General features: G+C 39.6%; 3 protein-coding genes across 4 annotated transcripts; all 3 read right to left on the reverse strand.

Annotated features, from left to right (window-relative positions):
• Positions 1–797: 797 nt before the first annotated feature.
• Positions 798–4,849, reverse strand: LOC133151603 (arsenite methyltransferase-like). The gene is made up of 11 exons (XM_061274772.1): positions 4,712–4,849; positions 4,447–4,480; positions 3,900–4,027; positions 3,676–3,826; positions 3,313–3,449; positions 3,134–3,203; positions 2,964–3,045; positions 2,760–2,891; positions 2,474–2,613; positions 2,281–2,403; positions 798–1,521 (listed from the first exon to the last, which is right to left on the reverse strand). Exons 1-11 carry the CDS (start codon positions 4,726–4,728, stop codon positions 1,414–1,416), a joined length of 1,122 nt encoding a protein of 373 aa, XP_061130756.1. The 5' UTR covers positions 4,729–4,849; the 3' UTR covers positions 798–1,413.
• A 1,110-nt stretch (positions 4,850–5,959) lies between these two features.
• Positions 5,960–11,224, reverse strand: LOC133151602 (arsenite methyltransferase-like). The gene is made up of 11 exons (XM_061274771.1): positions 11,051–11,224; positions 10,727–10,760; positions 10,381–10,508; positions 10,147–10,297; positions 9,320–9,456; positions 9,164–9,233; positions 8,500–8,581; positions 8,287–8,418; positions 8,026–8,165; positions 7,828–7,950; positions 5,960–6,659 (listed from the first exon to the last, which is right to left on the reverse strand). Exons 1-11 carry the CDS (start codon positions 11,065–11,067, stop codon positions 6,549–6,551), a joined length of 1,125 nt encoding a protein of 374 aa, XP_061130755.1. The 5' UTR covers positions 11,068–11,224; the 3' UTR covers positions 5,960–6,548.
• A 501-nt stretch (positions 11,225–11,725) lies between these two features.
• On the reverse strand, positions 11,726–20,675 carry wbp1lb (WW domain binding protein 1-like b). 2 transcript variants are annotated; one of them, XM_061274571.1, is made up of 4 exons: positions 20,276–20,673; positions 16,842–16,944; positions 15,788–15,949; positions 11,726–14,804 (listed from the first exon to the last, which is right to left on the reverse strand). In XM_061274571.1, exons 1-4 carry the CDS (start codon positions 20,357–20,359, stop codon positions 14,041–14,043), a joined length of 1,113 nt encoding a protein of 370 aa, XP_061130555.1. In that variant the 5' UTR covers positions 20,360–20,673; the 3' UTR covers positions 11,726–14,040. The 2 variants fall into 2 exon arrangements, with proteins under 2 accessions (XP_061130555.1, XP_061130556.1); XM_061274572.1 differs by lacking the exon at positions 15,788–15,949 and having other exon boundaries at positions 20,276–20,675.
• Positions 20,676–21,048: the final 373 nt, after the last annotated feature.

A 21,048-nucleotide genomic window follows, 5' to 3' on the forward strand; every position in this document is an offset into this window, starting at 1 on the left:
CTCATGTTAAGAAATGGACAAGAGCCACTCGTGACTTTTTGTACAGACTATATTCAAGTTTAGGAGCTCGACACCTAGTCTCAATTATTACAACGTGCGCTATGTCTCCGTATTGGCCAGATTTGGGTGACGTCAGTATGTTGTCAAATCGTTGGTTTTAAGCATCTCTTAGCTCTTGAACATTTAGCAAGCACAATAAGTTCTCACGCCCGATAGGTATAAACACGTTCTTCTCATATGTTTTAAGCCATTTTTGCAAGTGTCGAGCTGCTTTCCTCTTTTTTCTTATTAAGATGAAAAAAAATACGACTTTTTTTCCCCTTAAAACTGCGTGATGTCGAGCCCTTAATGCAATATGCTGATTCACCAATTGCACACATCTATAGTAACTCATAATCACTGCAGAAAGACTCATAACATAATGGGAATACTATGTCACGTTTTAGTTGAGATGATTTCAATTTCTTTTATGGAAATATGTATGTATAGACACAGTGGTGACAGCCTCATTATGTACATTGCATTCACAGACGGTACTAGATTATGCAGTGGGGTGTTTATCTTCACTCATCCTTTTACTCACTGCATCTATAATTGTCAACACTAATAGAATAGAATACAATAAAATGTTATTTATATGGCCCATAGAAAGTGTCTCTGAAAATATGAGGCATTGATGTTTACAAAGCAGGATCAGAAACATTTATTGTCATATTACAAACACAATGATTAATATGGACATTTTGATCGACGAGAACTAGAAATAAGGCAACAAAGAATAAAAAATTAAAAAAAACAAGTGCACAACTCAATTTGACCAATGACCCCAAGTAGGCAAATTTCATGTTGTTGTTTTTTAAACAGTAATACATTGTTTCTCTTAAAAAGGTGTGAGTTGGTATCCTTGTTACCCGCTACAGCTCATTGTTAACTTTCAAACTTGTAATCCACTGGTAAAAGGAGACTTTGAAGCAAACAACAAATGTATACTAGTGATAGATTTGGGGGTATTTGGGATTGCTGTTAATGTTTCATGTCATGTCTTCTGTAGACTGCTTTGTTATAGCTGCAGCTATGAAAGTGTTATTTAAAGATGAATTTAGTTCAATTAAAGATGCTCAAAAAGTGTTTTAAAATGTCTCAAATGATGTGCACCCCGTTAGAATTTGTTAAACAAGTCATGATTTCTCATGTTGCATCAAGAGACCTTAATGTCCCAACAACATGCCATGTCTTACCATATTGTATTTAATCCTTTATCCCTAAAGTGCGCTTCATTGAAATTGGACAGCGTAAACACACATCCAGAAACAGCAACGTGCAATTGTGACATTCACACTACTGTTACACTACCACGTGATTACATTATGTTGCCGAGATTCTGAACGTTGCAGCAGTGTTCTACTCCCAGAATCACTCGAAGCAGGTTGCAGATTGTGTACTGCAGCACCCCCCTGTGGCTAAGCCTGCACTCTGTTTCTGCAGCTGCGCGGCCAGCTCAAAAGGGTCCCCAGAGATTGCCTGAAGTGCAACAAGTAACAGGACATCACACTTTTGGATTATGTCACATTTCCCCCAAGGCAATTCTAACAAGTGTGCAAAAGTACATTTCAAAATAACATTCTATTGTTATTTTCTAAAGTCTATATAGCAATGTAAAAAAAAAATTAGTATCAACGGAGGCTCTGTGCCAGTTTACAAGTGGTGTAGTGTTTTACTTTTGTTTTAATCACTTCCAAACATTGTTTACTAAATTGTCTGAAAAGAGCCAAACAAAAGTATTTGTAAAACTAACAAACACAGTTGATTACAGTGCCAGTCCAAAGGTTCAACAATGAACTCTGATCTTCGACGTACTATGTAGGTAATCGAAATGCAACATCTGTATTATGTATCTAAAAATGCACTTTTGATGTGATTTGAACGATTGGATTGTTGATGAATCATCTGCTGTTGCTCATGAAATGTATGCATTCACAGAATAACCATGAGAGTTGATATGAAAGCATTTCATGAGCTAGAGAAGAGAGCATTCCTTCCTGTTAAAGGTTCCCAGCATGCCTCCGCAGTTTGGTTATGACTCTGAGACAGCTGCCTGACCTCGCGCTCGTGGATGAGTGCATATGTGTGCATGCAGTGTGTGTGCGTGCGTGAGAATGTCCAGCATGTTTCCTCCACTGTGAAGTTAAGACAGTGGGCCTCTGTGGGCATGTCCGCAATTTTTAATTGATGCTGCAGAGTAACAACACAAATGCATTTCAACATTAAAGTATCACTGACCTTCGGTTTTAGTACACAAGATTCACGAGAGTCTTCTGATGGCTGGAAAGTGAAGGCCTGTGCATATCTGGATTGCATCAGGATGGCAGCTAATTCGCCATCAACCTCTGCCACTTGATTAGTCTGTCAGATAGAAATATTTGCTGAACTTTAGTTCAAAATCAGCAAGAGCTGATGCTGAGGAGCTACATACCTTGAAGGTGTACTGACAGTCAAAGTGAAGGGAGTCTTCCGCCCCTGTAATATTTCCATTATAAATGACTTTACACGGCTTTAGGTTGCCTTTTGGAACTTTGAACAGACGATATGTAGCAGAGACAAACTTGAAGTCACCTGTAATGCAGAGAAAATGAAAAGAAATTATCGGTATGTCCAATGGTGGTACGTTATATTGGCAGAAAAGGAAGTTGGTATAATCCACACAGACAGGTTACAATAACAATACAAAAACAGCAAAAAGACAGAAACAAGCATCACACCCAGAATGGCTCGCATTTCGTTGTTGTTAACAGTGATAACATTGGCTTTGACGAGCCTCGGCGGTCTGAATCCTACTTCTTCGGCCAACTGTAGTAGATCTTTGTACCACAGCGCACCTCCGAATCCCTCACCTGTCGTGGAAAATTGCATGATCAAACTAGGGCACGTGTTCGCAGCATATACGGTAGAGTACAAATACACACCCCAAAGAACTTTGTTGTTTTTAATTTCCTCAGTTTGTCTTCCACTGCTGTACATGTCACTGAAGAATAACTCACCACCATCCTAACCATCGGTCGAGCAAGCACATTAAGTTGTTTGTTGGTCAGGACACAAGACAATGACATCAAAAGTGAGTTAAATATGAGTGTACCTTGAGCACGTTGTAAGCTTCAGTCAGGACTTGCTTCTTGTCTGGAGAAAGATTCACCACACAGTTGGAGCTAAGTAATGAAAGGGACTATTTCAAAACATTTCCACAACTGCAGGACTCAAATTTGAAATGTGAAACTAACTGAAAGAGAGCCGGAGGCAAGAAGAAGCACATCTTACATGATGATATCAAAAGAGTTCTTTTCCAGACCTGCCTCTGGTAAGGCCTCGATGAAGCCCTGGACAAAAGTCACATTGGGCTTCTTGTAGCCAAACTCCTTCATGTGAAAGTCCACATGTTTCCTGGCCACTTCAAGCTAGATGACATAAGAGATTTAAATTCAATTCAAGATGTCCATATGATAAAGCCCATCAATTATTATTGAGTTAAAATCAAAAACATGAAGCTGATGCATGCTTTGTGATGGCAACTGTTTTTCTGGTGATGAAACACATTACTTCACGTTTTCACAAATTGCACAAATTCCAGCCGGACATTCCTGACATTTTGAGTATAAATTCCTGGATTTGGCTTGACTTTACCTGATCCTCTGTCATGTCGATGCCAGTCACACGGCCTGCCTCTCCTACCAGTTGACTTAATATGTAGCAGTCTCGACCACTTCCGCAGCCCAGATCCAGAATACTGCAGCCCTCCAAACACGCTGGCACAGCCAGACCACAACCGTAGTATCTCACGGGGAGAAAACCACAGAAAATTACAGACTGCTTTGCCAATTGAGTCCATGAACATATTCAGCAGCAACCTGTCAGTCACGTCGGGATGGACTTTCTTCATAGCCTGGAGGACGAGTTCTGGGATGGGCCCCACTGGAGCCAAACAGACATTACTCTGTACATCTGACGTCTTCTGCAACGTCTTTCCATAATAATCCTACATGGAAGGTAAATAAGTACACGGCTATGGGAGAAAAAACTTTCTAATAGAGCACCACCCTGCAAAATCAGAATTAGCTTTACTGGCCAAGTATGTTAATCACATTAGATTTCATTTGCTTTCGACTTTTCGAGTTAGAGGAGTAGTTAACACGTGCTATTTGATCTAAATAAAAAAGGAAAACAAAGACTGCAAACACACAACTCATTTAGTTTAGTTGATTAGTTGAACATTAGAATTAGTCAAGTAAAGTGAAGTCATGATTCACTGTTAAATCAAAAACAATTAAGAAAAAAAAATCATTTTCACAGCTCACCAGTGACGCATATTGGTCAGGGTTAGGTGACTACCAAAATAATGATGATAATAATAAATTGAAACAATAATGATATTAGTATTTGAAGTTTTTATCCTACCTTAACATCCAGATGAACGGTGGTATCGACAAAGCTTTAAAAAAAAAAAAAAAAAGCATTGGATCAATGAATGCAATGAGTAAATACGACAAAAGCTGGCAAAAATTCCAAGTCCAACTTTGCTGCGTTGCACGTATTGTCACGATTTTTGACAGCATGCAGACGTTTCGACAACCTCGGCTGAAAGAAATTACGGCCGTACTACCCTGAGAATACCCGATCTCGGAAATAGAGACAGGTTCTGCGTGTTTGTGGGTGCTGTTACCTCGTTTTATCAGCCATTATTGATGGTCCATGAAAAGTCCACAACACGGTTGCGAAAGTTGTGTGGAATAAGAGCTCAGTTAAGATGTCCGTTTGAGGGAGGGTTCAAAAAGCACTTTATGCACATGACAAGAGCACACCCTGTGCTTCACTATATGAAATTACATGAGTTCCGATTGAAATCGAAAGAAACACGTCAGTGACTAATAAAGACGTTGAAAGAGAAAAATATGTTTTAGCTATAAGAAAAATCAATGCAATGCCCAAAATTGATGGCTTCCATGTATTTAGTGATGTATTCACTGACAAAAGCAGTAGGATTAATTCTTGAATGTTTCAGGAATATCTGCTCAGATTCTGCCAAATGCTTCAGAACTCATTGGCCAGCGTTTAACAATGTAGATGAAAAATGAGCCGAAGTTTCCCGTGAAAGCAGCCAAAATGCCTTTTAAGGCAATTAAGTGTGATGTTATGCAATGGCCAAGTCAATCAATCATCCATCCATTTTTTAAACCGCTTATCACTTGACCTGAATCCACTTGTTAACGGGACGAGACACAAAAATGGGAACACCAGATATTCATTACACTTTACAATATTGCTCCCTTTATATGCCATCAAGAGCACAATATGGAAGCTCCAGAACAAGACTTTTATAATGAGGCCTCTCACTGGGTGGAAACAGCTTTAATATTAATGTGTTAAAATGTTGTGGAGCTGGCTCAGCAGTCACTAGGAGCTACGTTTTTTGTTAATGACAACTGTAGTCTCTTTTATGACACATAAGCAAATTTCACTTGGAGATAGAAAACCCAAAACTAATGTTTTTGATTGTTTTTACGATGAATGTTTATTTCCCCCTGGAATCAATAAAGTATCTATCTATCTATCTATCTATCTATCTATCTATCTATCTATCTATCTATCTATCTATCTATCTATCTATCTATCTATCTATCTATCTATCTATCTATCTAGTGACCGATAATGTGTCATGCTGAATAAAAATCAACAGTGTACATTTAGCTGATATCCTACTCACTATACAATACGCCTTGAAAAAGTTCTTCAAAGGTGAGAAACGTTGCGCAGATTAGAAATGGAAGTCCATTTTTCAACATTATAGATATACAAAGTTATGCGTGTAATATACTCAGTATATAAATCCATTCATCTTATACTTGACATTTCAACCACATTAAACAGAGACCATAACTTTGTACATTACAAACTGATTCATTGCACAGTATTGTTGTTTATATCTCTTTGACCTCATAATTGTAGTAATGAGGCATAATGATCATTTTAATTTCATACTTCTGATTTACAAGAAAATAAAGCAAGTGTTACAGAACAAGTAAGGCCTTGAAATGTACTTTACACAATTTAAAATATGTACAATAGTAGCTGCTAGCTACAGCAGTTATTTTCTTGGTACACTCCTTTTTGCATATGTAAACAGAGCTGAAATTACACACCTAAAAGTTACAGTTTTGTCACAACTGTAGAAAAAGACAACATATTCCTAAAAGCTTGTTCGTTTACCTCTGGAAAACTTCTGTCATGTTACACATTCAGCAATCATTGTGTGCGTGTGTGTATTTACCCTTTAAACGGAAGGGTACCAACAATCTGGACGTCCAGACTCTTCATTCTAGTCTAGTGGAAATCACAAAAGATAAAATCTACAAAAGGTTTATTCTACTGGACTCGTCCATTTCAGACAAATTATCAGACTGTAATTAGCAGATAGTGATACAGTATGTGTTGTGTGAATAAGTAATCATTTTTAATGCAGGATCATTCTATACGGATTTCCTAATCTTAACAATAGAAAATCACTTGCAGCAAGTTGCAGACTTTGTACTGCAGCAACCACTTCCTGTGGTTGAACCTGGACTCTGTTTCTTCAACTGCGCAACCAGCTCGAAAGGATCCTCAGAGAGTGGCTGATTGGTGGGGAAGGGAGACAAAATAAAAATGACACTTTTGCATTCTACGATTCCAAAGCTGTTGTTGTTTTATCCTCTAGATGGCCCTGTTGGTTTAAGTAAAGTGGTTTAAGAAATGGCAAGCCTCATACAGTCTACTTTCAGTCCAATGTTGGACCGTAGAGGAGTCAAAAAAATGCAACTGGTTCATGAGGCAAATTTGAAGGTTCATTTTTTTTCTCCACTAATCTCAAAAATTCTTATTGGGGAAGCAGTGTGCAGTAAGTGCCTGCAAGGCCTTTTCTGCTGACCCAACCATTTGCAACTTAAAGTCTACCCCCAGAGCTCCCACATGGATGAATATAAATGCATATTGAATATTTATCAGAGATTTTGCAGAATTTAGGATTCATTAGGAGACATTATATATTTTTTTCCCAATCCCTGTCAATTATATGCTACTGTTCACTATTCGTGGGCCTTTTACTGTATTTTGTAAAACTGTAACACGACAGTGGTTGCATAAAGACTCCACTGAAGGCCCAGGGCTAAAACGGATCTCTTTCCACCATACTTAAAAGTGCCATCAACGAAATCCCACCACATATTGTCAATCAAGAAACTGAAAAATGACTTTGGGTGTGATTTAAAGATAACTCTTGAGTGAGGTTTGTGGATGTACCCATTCACAGAATAACCATGACAGTTGGTATGAAAGCATTCTATGAGCGAGTGAAGAGCATTCCTTCCTGTTCAAGGTTCCCAGCATGATTCCACAGTCTGGTTATGACTCTGTGACAGCTGCTTGACCTTGTGCTTGTAAATGTCTTTGAGAATGTTTTATTGAGTATGACTGTGTTTGGTTAGACACTGGACCTTTCTTGGTGTGGCTAAAAGATTTAAATTGAAACCACAAACATGGTGACCTCTGGTGCTCCAAGTAATTGAGTGTGAAACCATATCATATAGTAAGTATTAAATATACACAACACATTTCTGGATAGCTAGTTTAGAAAGCAATAGTGTACGTAAAATAGCTTGTTTGACTATTCCCTTTCTTTTTAAAAGGAAGGTTAAAAGAAAAACATGCACACGGTTGCCTTTAGCGGGCCACAGAAATGATGAGGCGGGCCACATCTGGTCCCCGGGCCTCAGGTTTGTCCCCTGTGTTTAAAGTGTTACTGACCTTCGGTTTGATGCCACAAGGTTCACAGGAGCCACTTGGTGGCTGTAAAGTGAACTCCTGTGCAAATCTGGAATGGGTCAGGATGGCTGCTACTTCACCATCAACCTCTGCCACTTCATTAGTCTGTCGGATGGAAATATTTGTGGAACCTCAGTTTAAAATCAACGAGAGCTGAGCTGATGCTGAGGAGCTACATACCCTGAAGGTGTACTGACAGTCAAAGTGGAGGGAGTCTTCTGCCCCTGTAATATTTCCATTATAAATGACTTTACATGGCTTTCGGCTGCCTTTCGGGATCTTAAACAGACGATATGTGGCAGAGACAAATTTGAAGTCGCCTGTAATGCAAAACAGGTGAAGAGAAACTTGTTAGCATGTTTAGGTAGAAAAATTGTATCAGAGTCTGCCTGCCCTTGACAGGATACAATGACACAACATACAAACAATTAAAGCCCAAACCCAGAATGGCTTGCAGTTCTTTGTTGTCAACAGTGACGATGCTGGCAGTTACAAGCCTCGGTGGACTGAATCCTACTTCCTCGGCCAACTGTAGCAGATCTTTGTACCACAGTGCGCCACCTATACACTCACCTGTAATGAGAATTTACACAGAGATATTTCGCGTATGTGTCGGCAGCTTACGTCGATCAGTAGAACATCAAAATGACTCACCCCACAGGATTTTGTGGTTTTTAATTTCTTCAGGTAGTCTTCCATTGCAGTAGATGTCACTGAAGTAAAGCTCACCACCATCCTAATCATCAGTAGAGCAAGTACAGTACAAGGTTAACACAAAAACGTAGTGTCTACTACTTTAAACAGGGCTCTGAAAATTGAGGAATTTGTGTAATTGCCAACTTAAATATCCAGTGGATTTGCTGATTTGCTTTTATTTTAAAATAAAATAAATATTGGTTTTGCAGGTTTTTCTTGTTAGTTTTATCCCCACCCATTTCCTCCTCGGCAATGTTTTTCGAGGAAACTGCTTATTAACCGTTCAGGAGCCTTTTTGAAAACTTTTTTTTTTTTTCTTTCTCCCAATGCATTTCAATTATAGGCAGATTTTCAGTATTCATGGGCCAGCCTTATCTCTTGCGAATGGTGGGGGTCCACTGTAGTTGAAAAGAACATCACAACCAGGGCATAGCCCAGTGGGGTGGCCAGGGTACAATATAAATGCTGGGATTGACAGAAAATAAACTTTGGTCAGTTAGAATAGCAAATAAGTCTGGTGTTGAACTTTTAATATTTCTGAGGTGTGACAGCTAATCCTGCCATGGGAAGTTTGGGAAATCGAGATATTGTTGTCCCACTTCAACAGTGATTAAAAGTGTACCTTGAGCACACTGTAGGCTTCATTCAAGACTCTCTTCTTGTCTGGAGAAAGATTCACCACACAGTTGGAGCTAAGTGATAAAAAAAGTGAATTAAGTGGAAAAAAAATCCACAAAGCTTTACAATGTGAGAGCAGGAGGCAAGGAGTACAACTTACATGATGATGTCAAAAGAGTTCTTTTCCAGACCCGCCTCTGTTAAGGCCTCGATGTAGCCCTTGACAAAGGTAACATTGGGCTTCTTGTAGCCAAACTCCTTCATATGAAAGTCCACATGTTTTCTGGCCACTTCAAGCTAGATAACATGCAAGATTTTAATTGTGTTTTAGTGTCCACATATATAATAAATAAGCTACTCAGTCAGGCCTTCTTTGCCGACATACATTAACAAAATAAATTCAAATTTTGTTTCATAAAACATGCGTATGAAAGAGGCTGATTGGAATAAAATAGAGGATAGGAATACAGGGAAATGTTATATATTAATATGCATAATGTTGTCTTGTCATGAGCGTTTGAAATCACCAGAGTTAGCGTGTCTAGTGTCGACAATTGGAAAACAAATTCTACTGACTTGCTATGTAGGTAGATAACATGGATCACAAGCATGACTAACTGATTGTTGTCTCTTTGACACTCCCTCAAAGTGCCAAAGAGCATAAACATAGCTATTCATTTTCTGAGAAACGTACATATACTGAATTTTGACTGTATTTAGAAAAAAAAACTCTTTTTTTTTATATTCACTAATATATCAAATGTTTTATATGTTGTTTTAAAATAAGATACAATGTATTCAACGGGAAAAAGTTATGACCTCAACATTTCAAAATAACATTTTTGAACTGCAATGGCATACAATGGCAACATCATTTGGTCAGAATCTAATGAACAGGGCACAGTTCAGTTCTGTTATATATTTCATTTTAGTATAGTATTTATAGTTTCTAAAATTGCAACATCCCGCCACTGATTCTCCAAGTACCTGATCCTCAGTCATGTCGATGCCGGTGACATGGCCTGCCTCTCCCACCAGTTGACTCAGCATGTAGCAGTCTCTGCCACTCCCGCAGCCCAGGTCCAGAATCCTGCAGCCCTCCAAACACTCTGGCACCACCAGGCCACAACCATAGTATCTGAGGGAAAGAGAAGCCCATTAAATCAATTATACTTTGCAAAGGTTTAATGAATAAATGAATGAAAGAATGAATGAATATACCTGTCAGTCACATCAGAATGGACTTTCTTCAGAGCATGAAGGATGAATTTTGGGTAGGGCTGGGCTGGAGCTACACAGGCATTACTCTTCAGATCTGATGTTTTTTGTAACTTCTTCCCATAATAATCCTACGAAAAGAGTACAAGGACGTTGATGTCACAAGAGGGGATAGCTTATAATAGGACTACTGTGGCACCCCCACAAAATGAGGAAGCTTCAAAGGTCTTATTGGATATTTATCACACTGTGATAAGACATTGTTTACGAGTGTTATTTTCGGTGGTGAATGTTACACTATGCATGTAAAGTTATACTATTAATCAGAAAATGCGATTAAAATGCTTACCTTAACATCTAGATGAACGGTGGAGTCCGCAAAGCTTTAAAAAGAATATTAAATGTATTAGAACCCATACCTGATCCCACATAAAGCAAAGTAAGTTATCTAGATACGAGCAGGAATGCATGAATGCTGCAAGGGCTGATCAAACTTAGCTATATATACATGTTTAAATAGAAACACTGTAAAATTCTGCAGAATTCTGTCACTCAAGTTAAACGTGTCATATAAAAACAGGTGATGAATCGTAAAGATTTAACGCCGCAAAACTCTCAATGCTAAAGCTAGGCTAAATGAAATGGAATAGAGATGTTTGCATCTTGTTCCTACCTTGTTTTATCAGCCATTGTCGGTGGTAAGTGAGATCTGTGTACGCCTTCAATGAGTACTCAGCGCAGTAGACAGCGAACTTGCAAAAAGTCCGTTTGTCAAGGGATAGTTCAGAGTTCACTTCTTGCACCACAGCACAGGATGTGCGTCAGTGACGTCACTATGCCAGGCAAACATGAGTCCTCATAGGGTTTGGCTATTTTTGGTGCGTACAATTCCACTTATGAGCGTGTGATCGCCCCAAATCTCAATTTCTGCTTATGTGAAAACATAAATTTCTTTTTTCAAAGTCCTCAAAGAAAACATATCTGCGTTGTAATCTAAACAACAGTCAAGAACAGATGATTTAAGTTAGGAAAACAGATCAAAATTGTTGCCTTTTTTTCCTGACAGCTTTCAAATCAAACAATTCTTAGTTATTCACAAGACTGTTCGGCCTAATTTAAATCTGAAAGCCAAGACTTGTATCACACTGAGGAGCAAAGGTTAGCGATTGAGGGTTTGCACAAGGCCTGAAATTAACAAACAAATTGATATCAGTCAAAGGAAGAGCCGCCTTGATCCATAAGTATCCAAACACACTTCATACTTCCATCAAGAGTTGGGATAAACCAGTCATTTCCCTTAGAATCTTTGTACATTCACCTTACCAAACATAATGAAAAACATGACAACTTTTAATTAAAATTGGAAATGTTTATTAAAAGTACATCCATGTTGGTTGGTGTTGACATAGTAACATTCAAAGAATATATGCAGATCCACACAGTGTGAAGTAAGCGAGTCTTTGGCATGATTTAACCTGATTAAGTTGAACAAGTATGTTCAATTATTACACTGGTCTGCATCAAAAGATAAATACAAATAAGTTCTAGATAGGTTTTTCACAGTGAAGACAGTGGCACCCTTCATTTTCTCTATATGGTTACCTTCCTTACTACATGCCAAGTAAATACAAGTACCTTTCTACCCTTGGCTGCACTGCTCTAATATGCCTAGATTTTTCTTGCACTTAAAAAAAAATTCAAACATATGGAGAAAAAAGATTGAGGTATTTGTATTCTACATCTAAAAATGCCCTAGAGAATTTTGTTGGCTACTTTGGTAGCAGTTTCTTATGCATATTTTGGGGTAGTGGTGGTGCTGGGAGGGGTTGGGGGGTGATGCAGACCAGTGTTATGTACCCTTTACACAACTTCACCACAAGTCTCAATAAATTTGACACTTAAGGACATGAATCAAATTGAATAAAGTTACTTGCGCCTGTCTAAAATCCATCACATGGTCGTACATTTGAAAAGAGTGGTTTCCCAATGTTTGATTGTTTTTTTATTTAAAGTACACTCACAATGATTTTGCTCTTATGAAAAATAGCTCATTCATGCGCTACATTTACCACAAGTTACATAAATTATACAAGACAGATAGTACCTACAATCAACTTTTGATTTTGTTAGGACATTAAAGCTTAATTTAAATTGTGCTTCAGAAGTTCTCTTTAGTGGGGGGCACAATTGTAATCGTTTCAGTGAACTTTTGTGTTGGCTGATAAAAGCCTTGTGCTTGGTCAAATTTGCTGCATGTTGCATTAGTCTGCATAAAATTTTGAGATAAACACCTTTTGTAAAGCTCTATCAAAGTATAATCAGTGTCCTTTATTCAGGTACATTCTTAATCTGGCTGTTAAAACGTTGCAATACTTGGATTTACGGGGCAGATGTGCAACATTCTACCAGCAGGTTAGAGATCAATAAATTGATCTTTTACATGTGGCCATTTTGTTTTTATAGTGCAGCGTTGTCGTCATTCATAACTCAAAACTGTTCACATTCCTGCACTCGGAACGTTTCATCCGTTCTAATCAATGTGAACTGACATTCAGTCTTCGCCCAGGCAATTGGTTAGGTGCTTATACAAAAATAATTTTGAGTCTGAGGTCTTGCCCATTCCATAGTTAGAGTATCCATTCCAGTCTATAGGTGTTGCGTTGGGTTATAAAAATAATAATAACAATTACAGTATGTTGTTGAAGGGATTAATGTACTGGTGTCATAACAGGCCAAGTAATATGCCTACGCTATTTTGACCCCCCCAAGCAAAACTGTGTCTGGGGGAGGGCACTTTGAAGCACAAAACAATTCATACCTCAGGTTATTATACAGCACAAATGTACTGTCGAAGATGGGAAAATGTTTGGCGTTGTTTTGTGCAAATGATCACATATTTAACTCTACACAAATATTTAAAAGTAACCTCTTAACATTGGAAAAGATAAGGAGGATGAATTTAAATGCAGCAACTGAAAAATCAATGCTTTCATGCTGTACTGCAAGTGAAAATGACAATCAGCTCAAATGGCTCAAAGGAGTTGACGTCCCCAACCCCATCACCTCTGTGGCTAGGCACATAATGCTAACATTCAGGAAGTTAACGAAATCTGATGCACTTGAAGCCTCAAGATATTAACAACGTGCTACAATTTAAGACATAAATTATGAAAGGCAAAACAATAGTCTCAGTTAAAAGCTTCATTTAGAAAAGATAAATACAATTTGTGCAAAGTAGGAATTGCTCACATAAAGACTTGTTAATGCGCTTATAGCTAGTGATTCGGATCAAACAAAAACACGACACAAGCATTTTCAAAATTGCCGGAGGGAAAATAAAGCATATTCAGGTCCATTTCAGATGGTTCTACAGTATATGCTCTCTTACTCAAACAGTGTGATGTGTGTTGAGTGTGTCTTAAAGTAACAATTTCCCTGCACCAGTTGAGTGAAATCGGCCATCTTCTCATTTCTGTTTTCACAGCCGAACCAGTTGTTTACATCTTGCAAACTGCGCGAGCTGCGTCTTATGCACCAATTGTCAAGTTAGTCAAGCCCACTTCATGTTCCAGCTCATTTCACCTATAGCTAAATTGTCTTGAGGCTTGAAAACCTTTGTGCCGCTAAGAAAGCTTCCACGTTCCACGGTTGGGCCTTTCAACCTTACGCCTCGGTGCTGGTGCTGTGGTGCGGACCCTCCTGCTCATTGATGGTGTGTAGGAGGAGGCACACTGGAGAGTGCAGTGAGGCGCCGCCTGTTATGTGCACCGGCTGGGAGGATCCTGGTGCCGGTCGTCTGTCCGACCCGCCGAGCGCCGGCTCCTCCTCCGCACCATAGGAAACCCGGTGAGCGCAGCTATCACAGAAGTCACCCGCCTCCTCCTCCACATCTCCCTCACGATCCAGCAGGCTCTCCAGCTCCCGCATCTCCTTGCCTTCCAGGCCACCTGATCCACTACAACCGTTGCTCCCACGTGAGCCGCACACACACACTTCGATTCCAGAGTCACCTGTAAACCGACGCCTTCTACCATTTGGGAGTCGATCTTTGTCTTCCGACAGGTCCTTCAAAAGAGGATCCTTGCAGTCGCTTCTCTTATCCTCGAGGTTGAGTCCCTCCCTACTGATCCCCTGTGACAAAAGTATCATCTCGGAATCCTGTGTTGTCTGTGTAGGCTTGTTATCAGCCTTAGGCATTAAATCAGTTGGTTGTGGCTCCTCTTGACTGGGCACGCTGCACATGGCGTCCGGATCAGGGGGTGCGGGAGCCGGTTGAACGGCTGGAAGGCATCCATCCTGCTGCTCAGGATGAGGCTGCGAGACTGCCGACGATGCTCCTGTGTGTAAGGCACTGTAGGGTGGTGGTGGCGTAGGCGGACGGTTCACTACTTCTTCGTAATCTGGCAGCAGGTAGCTTGGTAGAAACCCTGGGGGGGGGGGGGGGGGGGGGGGGGGGAGAAGAGATTTACGTCAAAGAGCTGTACCAACAATGTTGTTTTTACAAACATAACCTTTATCACACTGTAAACAGAAATATGACATGTGGCGCAATAAATACAAATAAAGAATACAAACATCATGGGAGAAATCCTGAAATACTACAAATAAAAAGCTATTAAGCTCTTTCTTTTTTTTTTTAAAGGTATTTAACTCTGTAACTTAGGGGCGTTTAAACTAAGGGTAGGCAATAGAAGCAAAAAAAAACGCAATTACAGTAATTTGCTTATATTCCACCAAATAAAAATGGACAGAGAGCATTTATAAACCAATTCACAAACCTGCAAAACATCATACCACAATGTTCTGCACACATATTTACCACAAGAACTTTAAATTACGCACAAGCTATATAGGGTGTTTTCACACGTTTTTATGAATATTTCTGTGACTTTAATATCTATTACGCTGGTCTATAATGACAGGGATCATCACATTTTGAGCTGCAGTGATTATGGTGTACCACGGCTGACTACCACAGTAATCGGAATGAGAAATGGTGTCCAAATACATTTCTGGTGAATATTTCAGACAATGTCGTCTCATCTAGTTTCTCCAGAATGAGCATTATCAACAAAGTCACATCAGAGTTCATTCAAGGTCACAAACGTTCATTTTGTTTGTTATTATTTTTGCTGGCAACTTGCATCGTCACCATCGACCTTGGAGAAATGTAATCAGACTGTTTCAATCGCTGCGTCAGTATTCTCAATTCATTCCACTGATGCTATCAAAACAGCTGGCACTCAAGAGGTTGTTTTTTTTCTCCTTCTAAAAATGTCTGACATTGAATGAATTAGGTACATGCAATAATAATATGGATGGATAATTCAGGATCATTCCATAATACAATTAGCCAACAAATAAGCATCAACATGAGCATGAATGTATACTGTGTGATGATATGTCTTACTGAAGTAGAAGGGCACTGAGGAATAGTTGTGTGCTTCACGATAAGCAATGAGGTTGATCTCGTGCTGTCGCTGCTGCTGCTGCAGTCGGTGTTTGGTGCGGCGATGGTGACACACACAGCAGCAGCTCAAAATGAAGATGATAGCCCAGACCAACCAAAACCCTACAGTAAGGCACAATCCACATACGTACATTCAGCATGTTTGAGAACAGTATGCTTATACCTTGTTAAATCAGATTTGAATCGTATCATGTCAGGGTGCGTGGGTTTGATTTATTTGCCGGTCCACAGTGGCAAAGCATCGTGCCTAGTCACAACTTTAAATATGTTAGGCCAGTGCACTCCCTACCTCTGGTTTTTCAAACAAGACGAATGCCCATGAACTGGAGTCTCTAAATTTGAATCCCAACCTTGCACCAATCTAATTTCAACAAAACATTTTGATGACATTGTGTCATGAGTTGCACAGGGTTTCAATTGCCATCTGATCTGTAACCAGTTTGACTACATTTCTATTGACATCATTTCCATTGGGGAAAAATGTGTCCAAAACAAAATTGATTGTTAGACCTAAGACGTCAAGTGTTTTCTTCCCCACTTAGAAAATAGGATGTACCTGCCTATGTTGTCACCTCGCCTCTTGGCTACGAATGTACAGTGAACTTCTGCATTCTCACGGTTTGGAACCCTCTGAATCACATATGTTGAGATTTATTTTCCCACACTTTTTATTCTGTACTTGAAAATATTTGCGTATATAATGTATACTGAATGTTTCAGGAAACTTTAACCCCACCCCCACCCATCTCTTCAATAATCCGCAATACCACCTTTAGCATTTAAAAATGTCAATTTAAATTCAAATTTTCTGGCACCATATAAAAAAAAAATTCTGGCACCATATGAAAATGAAACGAGCATGGTGGATTTTGAAAATGACTTCCTTGAGTCTAGCAATCCAGCTGCCTCACAACAACAGCAAAGCAGCAGCACGTAATCACATCCGGTATGTTTGTGTGTTGACAGTGTCGGCTCAAAATAGCAGGGGACTTACACCAAAGCTCATAGTAGTAACTGCAACACTGAGATTCTCCACAACAGTGACCCGATTCACACATGTAGCTTTGGTTGTTGACACCTTCGCAGAGAAGTAGGCTCTGCAAGAAAGAAAAGAATGGATGGAACCACATTTCATCTTGAAAGATTAAAACATCACAAAGTATCCACTTGGGACATGGCCTGCCGGTTTCCGTGGCAAAGTATGTGATCGGCATATGGCAATTGATGCACAAAATCTTTTCATCAGCAGGGCATACTTTCAACGAGAGACCGGCCTGTGTGATTATAGTGCGATTCTTTACAAAGTCTCACATTCAGCTTATGTATTTCAAAGGAAGGGAAACGTAAAAAAATGTTTAAAAAAATAATACAGTTTAGAAAATCTGCACCCATCACTAACTTTTCTGCAAGGTCACCTTTATAAAACTGTATTTTTCAGAGTCCACTTCTTTCATACACCATTTTTAATCAACGCAACCTTATTTCTAGAAATAGTACGTTACCAATATTTGGTAATGGCATTGAACTCGAATGAAAGGTCACTAACTGAACCCCAGTCATATCTTATCTGATGACAGAACCGAAAACACTGTAATCAAAATCATACGTGGAAGCTGTATAGATCTGTCCAGAGAAGATAATTTCTTTTAAATTAATGATTAGCTATCCAACGAAGTTAAATTATATTACCAGCACAGGTCCAGAACTGAAAGGCATGATAATCCTGGGTCCAAAATGCCAGACCAGTCCCTCCAGCTCTCAGGTCACACTCCCACACAAAAGCTCTCAAACATACAGTATTGCTTCTTCCCCCTTCTTGCCCCACACACCTACCCACCCCCACTAACACACACACACACTCACGTTGAGTCCAGGAAGGATTGCTCTACGGAAATTTCCAAGCAACAGCAGCGAGCAGGCCACACAATCCACTTGATCAGCACAAACTCAAATGCTGACAAAAAAGGTGCCCAGTCTTACATACCTGATTGTGTCATCATCACACACCAAATTGTTGATAATCTTTTCAACTATGACCTATTCTGAAATACTGCTGAACATAGAGACTAAATTCGCAGGGTAAAAAAAAAAAAAAAGATGGCCGCTCAGATAACCTCAGCTGTTTTCATTGCTCTGCTGGCTTTTCCCCAGTTTTTGTTCTGAACCTGGCCGCCTGGGCCTTTATTGCCACTTGATACCTAACCATCTTGCTTGTTTGGGTCTTCAGTCTTTATTTTACAAAAACACACCGGATTGGAAACCACAACGCGTTGAAGAAATTGACGTCATCTAAAAAGGCGAACGATAAAAAGGTCAGTAATTTAAAACCCAATAAACACTGAAAAAAATAATCTCAGAGAGACTAGATCAGATAAAAAATCATGGTCAACACACACTGTTGATGTAATGGTACTGCGTTTAGACTGAACATTATGTATGTTCTTTGGAACTATATACTATCTTGGTTACCATAGCAACAGTAATTCCATGCTCTTCCTGTTACTTTTGAGTCAATTAGGTGACAATTATTGGTCAACCAATCAACGGACAGCGCCACGTCAAGTGCTAGTGTACCAAATTCTGGGAGGCAAAACAAGCTTCTCATGCACTGGTTTTCATTTGTGGTCACTCTTCTGGGACCCTCGTTTTCCAACTGTTCCCAGGGTACGACCTGCAAACATGTATTGTTCAAAAACACCCTTTGGAAACAGTCGGAGCTGGATTAATTGATTGATTGATCGATCGATTGATCGATTGATCGATTGATTGATTGGGGTGCTCAATGCTTGGTGCACAGGTATAATATGATACAATGGAGTAGAACAAAGATATTCAAAAAAAATCACTTGTGAACAAAGAGGTGAGTGAACTATATTTATTCACAGCACACAGTACGAAGGTTTGACTTAAAGTAAACATCATTTTGACCTGGTTTTGAACAAGTTTATTTTTCAGCTCTCATGTCACATTACTGCACCGCACTTTCAGAGAGCCACCCGTTTACCGGTTACTTCCGAGCAATAATCAGCTGCTGTAGCGAGAGAGTTGCTCCACCGTCCATTTTCATTCAGCGGGCCTTCGCTGCATGTATGGTTAACCAAGATGCATCGCGGGCGGCCATGATGGCTATGCCAGGTAGAAAATGTACATTTTGGCTGAAATTTTTCAGTGCATTCCTACTCCACAACCACACACGACACTACCCACAAATACAATACTGCTCATCACCTTCAAGTGTGACAATATCTGCAACAACATTCTAAGATTTGTTCCGAATCCAATCTGAGAAATCAGATCGCTGACCCACTAAAATCTCGGTTTGATACCCCTTCCTGCACAACCTTACTTTCTGACTAACAGATATTTTGGAGCTAGAATATTTGCCTAAATGACAAAGCAGGGCGGGTAAAGGTTAACCGTTATATATGATTCATTACGACGGTACGGACTGATAATATACAGCTGATGTATAAACAGTGAAGTCATCAGCATACGCCTGAGCCATGTGACACCTCCTACTAATAAAGGGACATCCAGAAACAAAAAGAAATAAACACACAGACAGGATAGGCACCATTTCCTAAACACCTGCCATTTACCATCATTTTCACACTTTTATAGTTGATCAGCATTACTGCAGTATTACAATGGAACTGTTTGTCCCAAATCCTTTTAATTAGGATTCATTTCACATCATTACTAATTTGACACAAACCAAAGCAATACATTGCTTGCATTTCAAAATACTTGGATTTGAGAAGTGTTCACAAAGAGTAATGATTCATATGAAAACGTGAAACTCAACTAAATAGTTTTAATTTTGGTACTTTGTTCCCAAGCCAACTCTATTGCACTCGTGCATCATAACACATTCATCTCATTATGCAAACATAACCCTGTCTCCCAAGCCCCACGGTGAGGCAATTAGAAATGATTAAACATTATATATAACATACACCACAATGTTATAATAGAGTGTTACACAACAACATTGTGCGAACAGGTAGACTGTACAAGGCGCATCAAGCAATAAATGGCGAGTGCAGTTTTCATCTTCACTGTCTCTAACTACTGCATTTGAAATAAACCGCACTGAAGAGAAAGACTAAGCAAGGGTTCTATGATGACAGAAACTTTTAAACTACAAGTTGTAGAGCGACGTTCAAGTTTATTCAACAATCTTGTGGCTAAAATGCAAGGCCCCGACTCCTCGAGGCTTCTTTAACTTTAGCAACGCTAGGTTTAGTTAGCAAGCGCTACTAGCGAGCCTTGTTGTTGGCAAGGTGTCCTAACATAACATCAACGTGTTCTATACGACAGCCACCCTCTTTTTGTGTTGAACTAACTAGTGAATGTTTACTATGCTAAGGTAACTACCATCTTGCTAATAGATCTGTCAGAGGAGAAAGCTTGGTTCGAACCGCTTACCTTGTCTGTTGAGGAGGCTGTAGGGGTGACAGAGTCAACGTTGTGCAAAAACAATCCCATTTTAACAACCAAAGCGACTTTCATTCCGCCCAAAAAGTTGCGACGACTAGGACAATATGTTGTGGTTCAAAAACTTCACCCGAATATCATCGACTACTTCTCGGGCACTGTCTCGCTTAGAGGCCGCTGTGAGTGCCGCCTTCCCGACATTGCGGAGCTTGAAAGTAAGGCACAGAACGGAACGGGGAGAGCAACTGGTTGCTGTAGGAAACCCCGGCTCTTGCAGCTGTTACACAAGCTGTTTGTTCCTCCTGCGAGGGTTCGGCTACTGCGAGTGTCTATTCGGCTGGGGTGTGGCGTGATCGCCTCGATCAGATCCATGTGAGCAACGTGAAGGGCGTACTGTACATTTGCGTGGCCGGCACTGGTTGTGCGGACTGCGACGCTATTGGATAACTCGCTGGAAGCTAACCAATCACGATTTAATGCGTCTTCATCAACTCATGCCAAGCCACAGGAACAAATGCTCGTTTCTATTTTTAACCCTCGTGTAACGTACAAATTTACGGACATGATCTTGGATTTACTATGTTTAGCATGTTTAATATGATTAATGTTCAGTGTTTCCAGTGTAAGTGATGGATAGGGGTAGGACATGATAAGCTTAGGCTTCTTCCTACTCCTTCTTGAACAGTGATGTATATTGTTTGTTGTTTGTTTTTTTTGTTTTTTTATTTTTTTATTCTTTAAATCATGTTCGAAATAAAAAGAAA

The sequence above is a fragment of the Syngnathus typhle genome, linkage group LG3 (assembly GCF_033458585.1).
Source record: "Syngnathus typhle isolate RoL2023-S1 ecotype Sweden linkage group LG3, RoL_Styp_1.0, whole genome shotgun sequence".
NCBI lineage: Eukaryota > Metazoa > Chordata > Actinopteri > Syngnathiformes > Syngnathidae > Syngnathus > Syngnathus typhle.

Excerpts from the sequence above, each read along its gene's own strand:
- LOC133151603 (XM_061274772.1), bottom strand. Across the intron at positions 3,204-3,312 it reads AACTCTTTTGATATCATCAT|CTCCAACTGTGTGGTGAATC; the intron begins GTAAGATGTGCT and ends TTCATTACTTAG. Across the intron at positions 2,892-2,963 it reads AAACAACAAAGTTCTTTGGG|GTGAGGGATTCGGAGGTGCG; the intron begins GTGTGTATTTGT and ends TTTCCACGACAG.
- LOC133151602 (XM_061274771.1), bottom strand. Across the intron at positions 10,298-10,380 it reads CATTCTGATGTGACTGACAG|ATACTATGGTTGTGGCCTGG; the intron begins GTATATTCATTC and ends TCTTTCCCTCAG. Across the intron at positions 8,582-9,163 it reads AAGCCTACAGTGTGCTCAAG|GATGGTGGTGAGCTTTACTT; the intron begins GTACACTTTTAA and ends ACTGATGATTAG.
- wbp1lb (XM_061274571.1), bottom strand. The coding sequence starts at position 20,359 with ATGAAAGTCGCTTTGGTTGTTAAAATGGGATTGTTTTTGCACAACGTT. Across the intron at positions 16,945-20,275 it reads CAGCCTCCTCAACAGACAAG|AGCCTACTTCTCTGCGAAGG; the intron begins GTAAGCGGTTCG and ends TCTTTCTTGCAG. Across the intron at positions 15,950-16,841 it reads TTACTACTATGAGCTTTGGT|GGTTTTGGTTGGTCTGGGCT; the intron begins GTAAGTCCCCTG and ends GCCTTACTGTAG.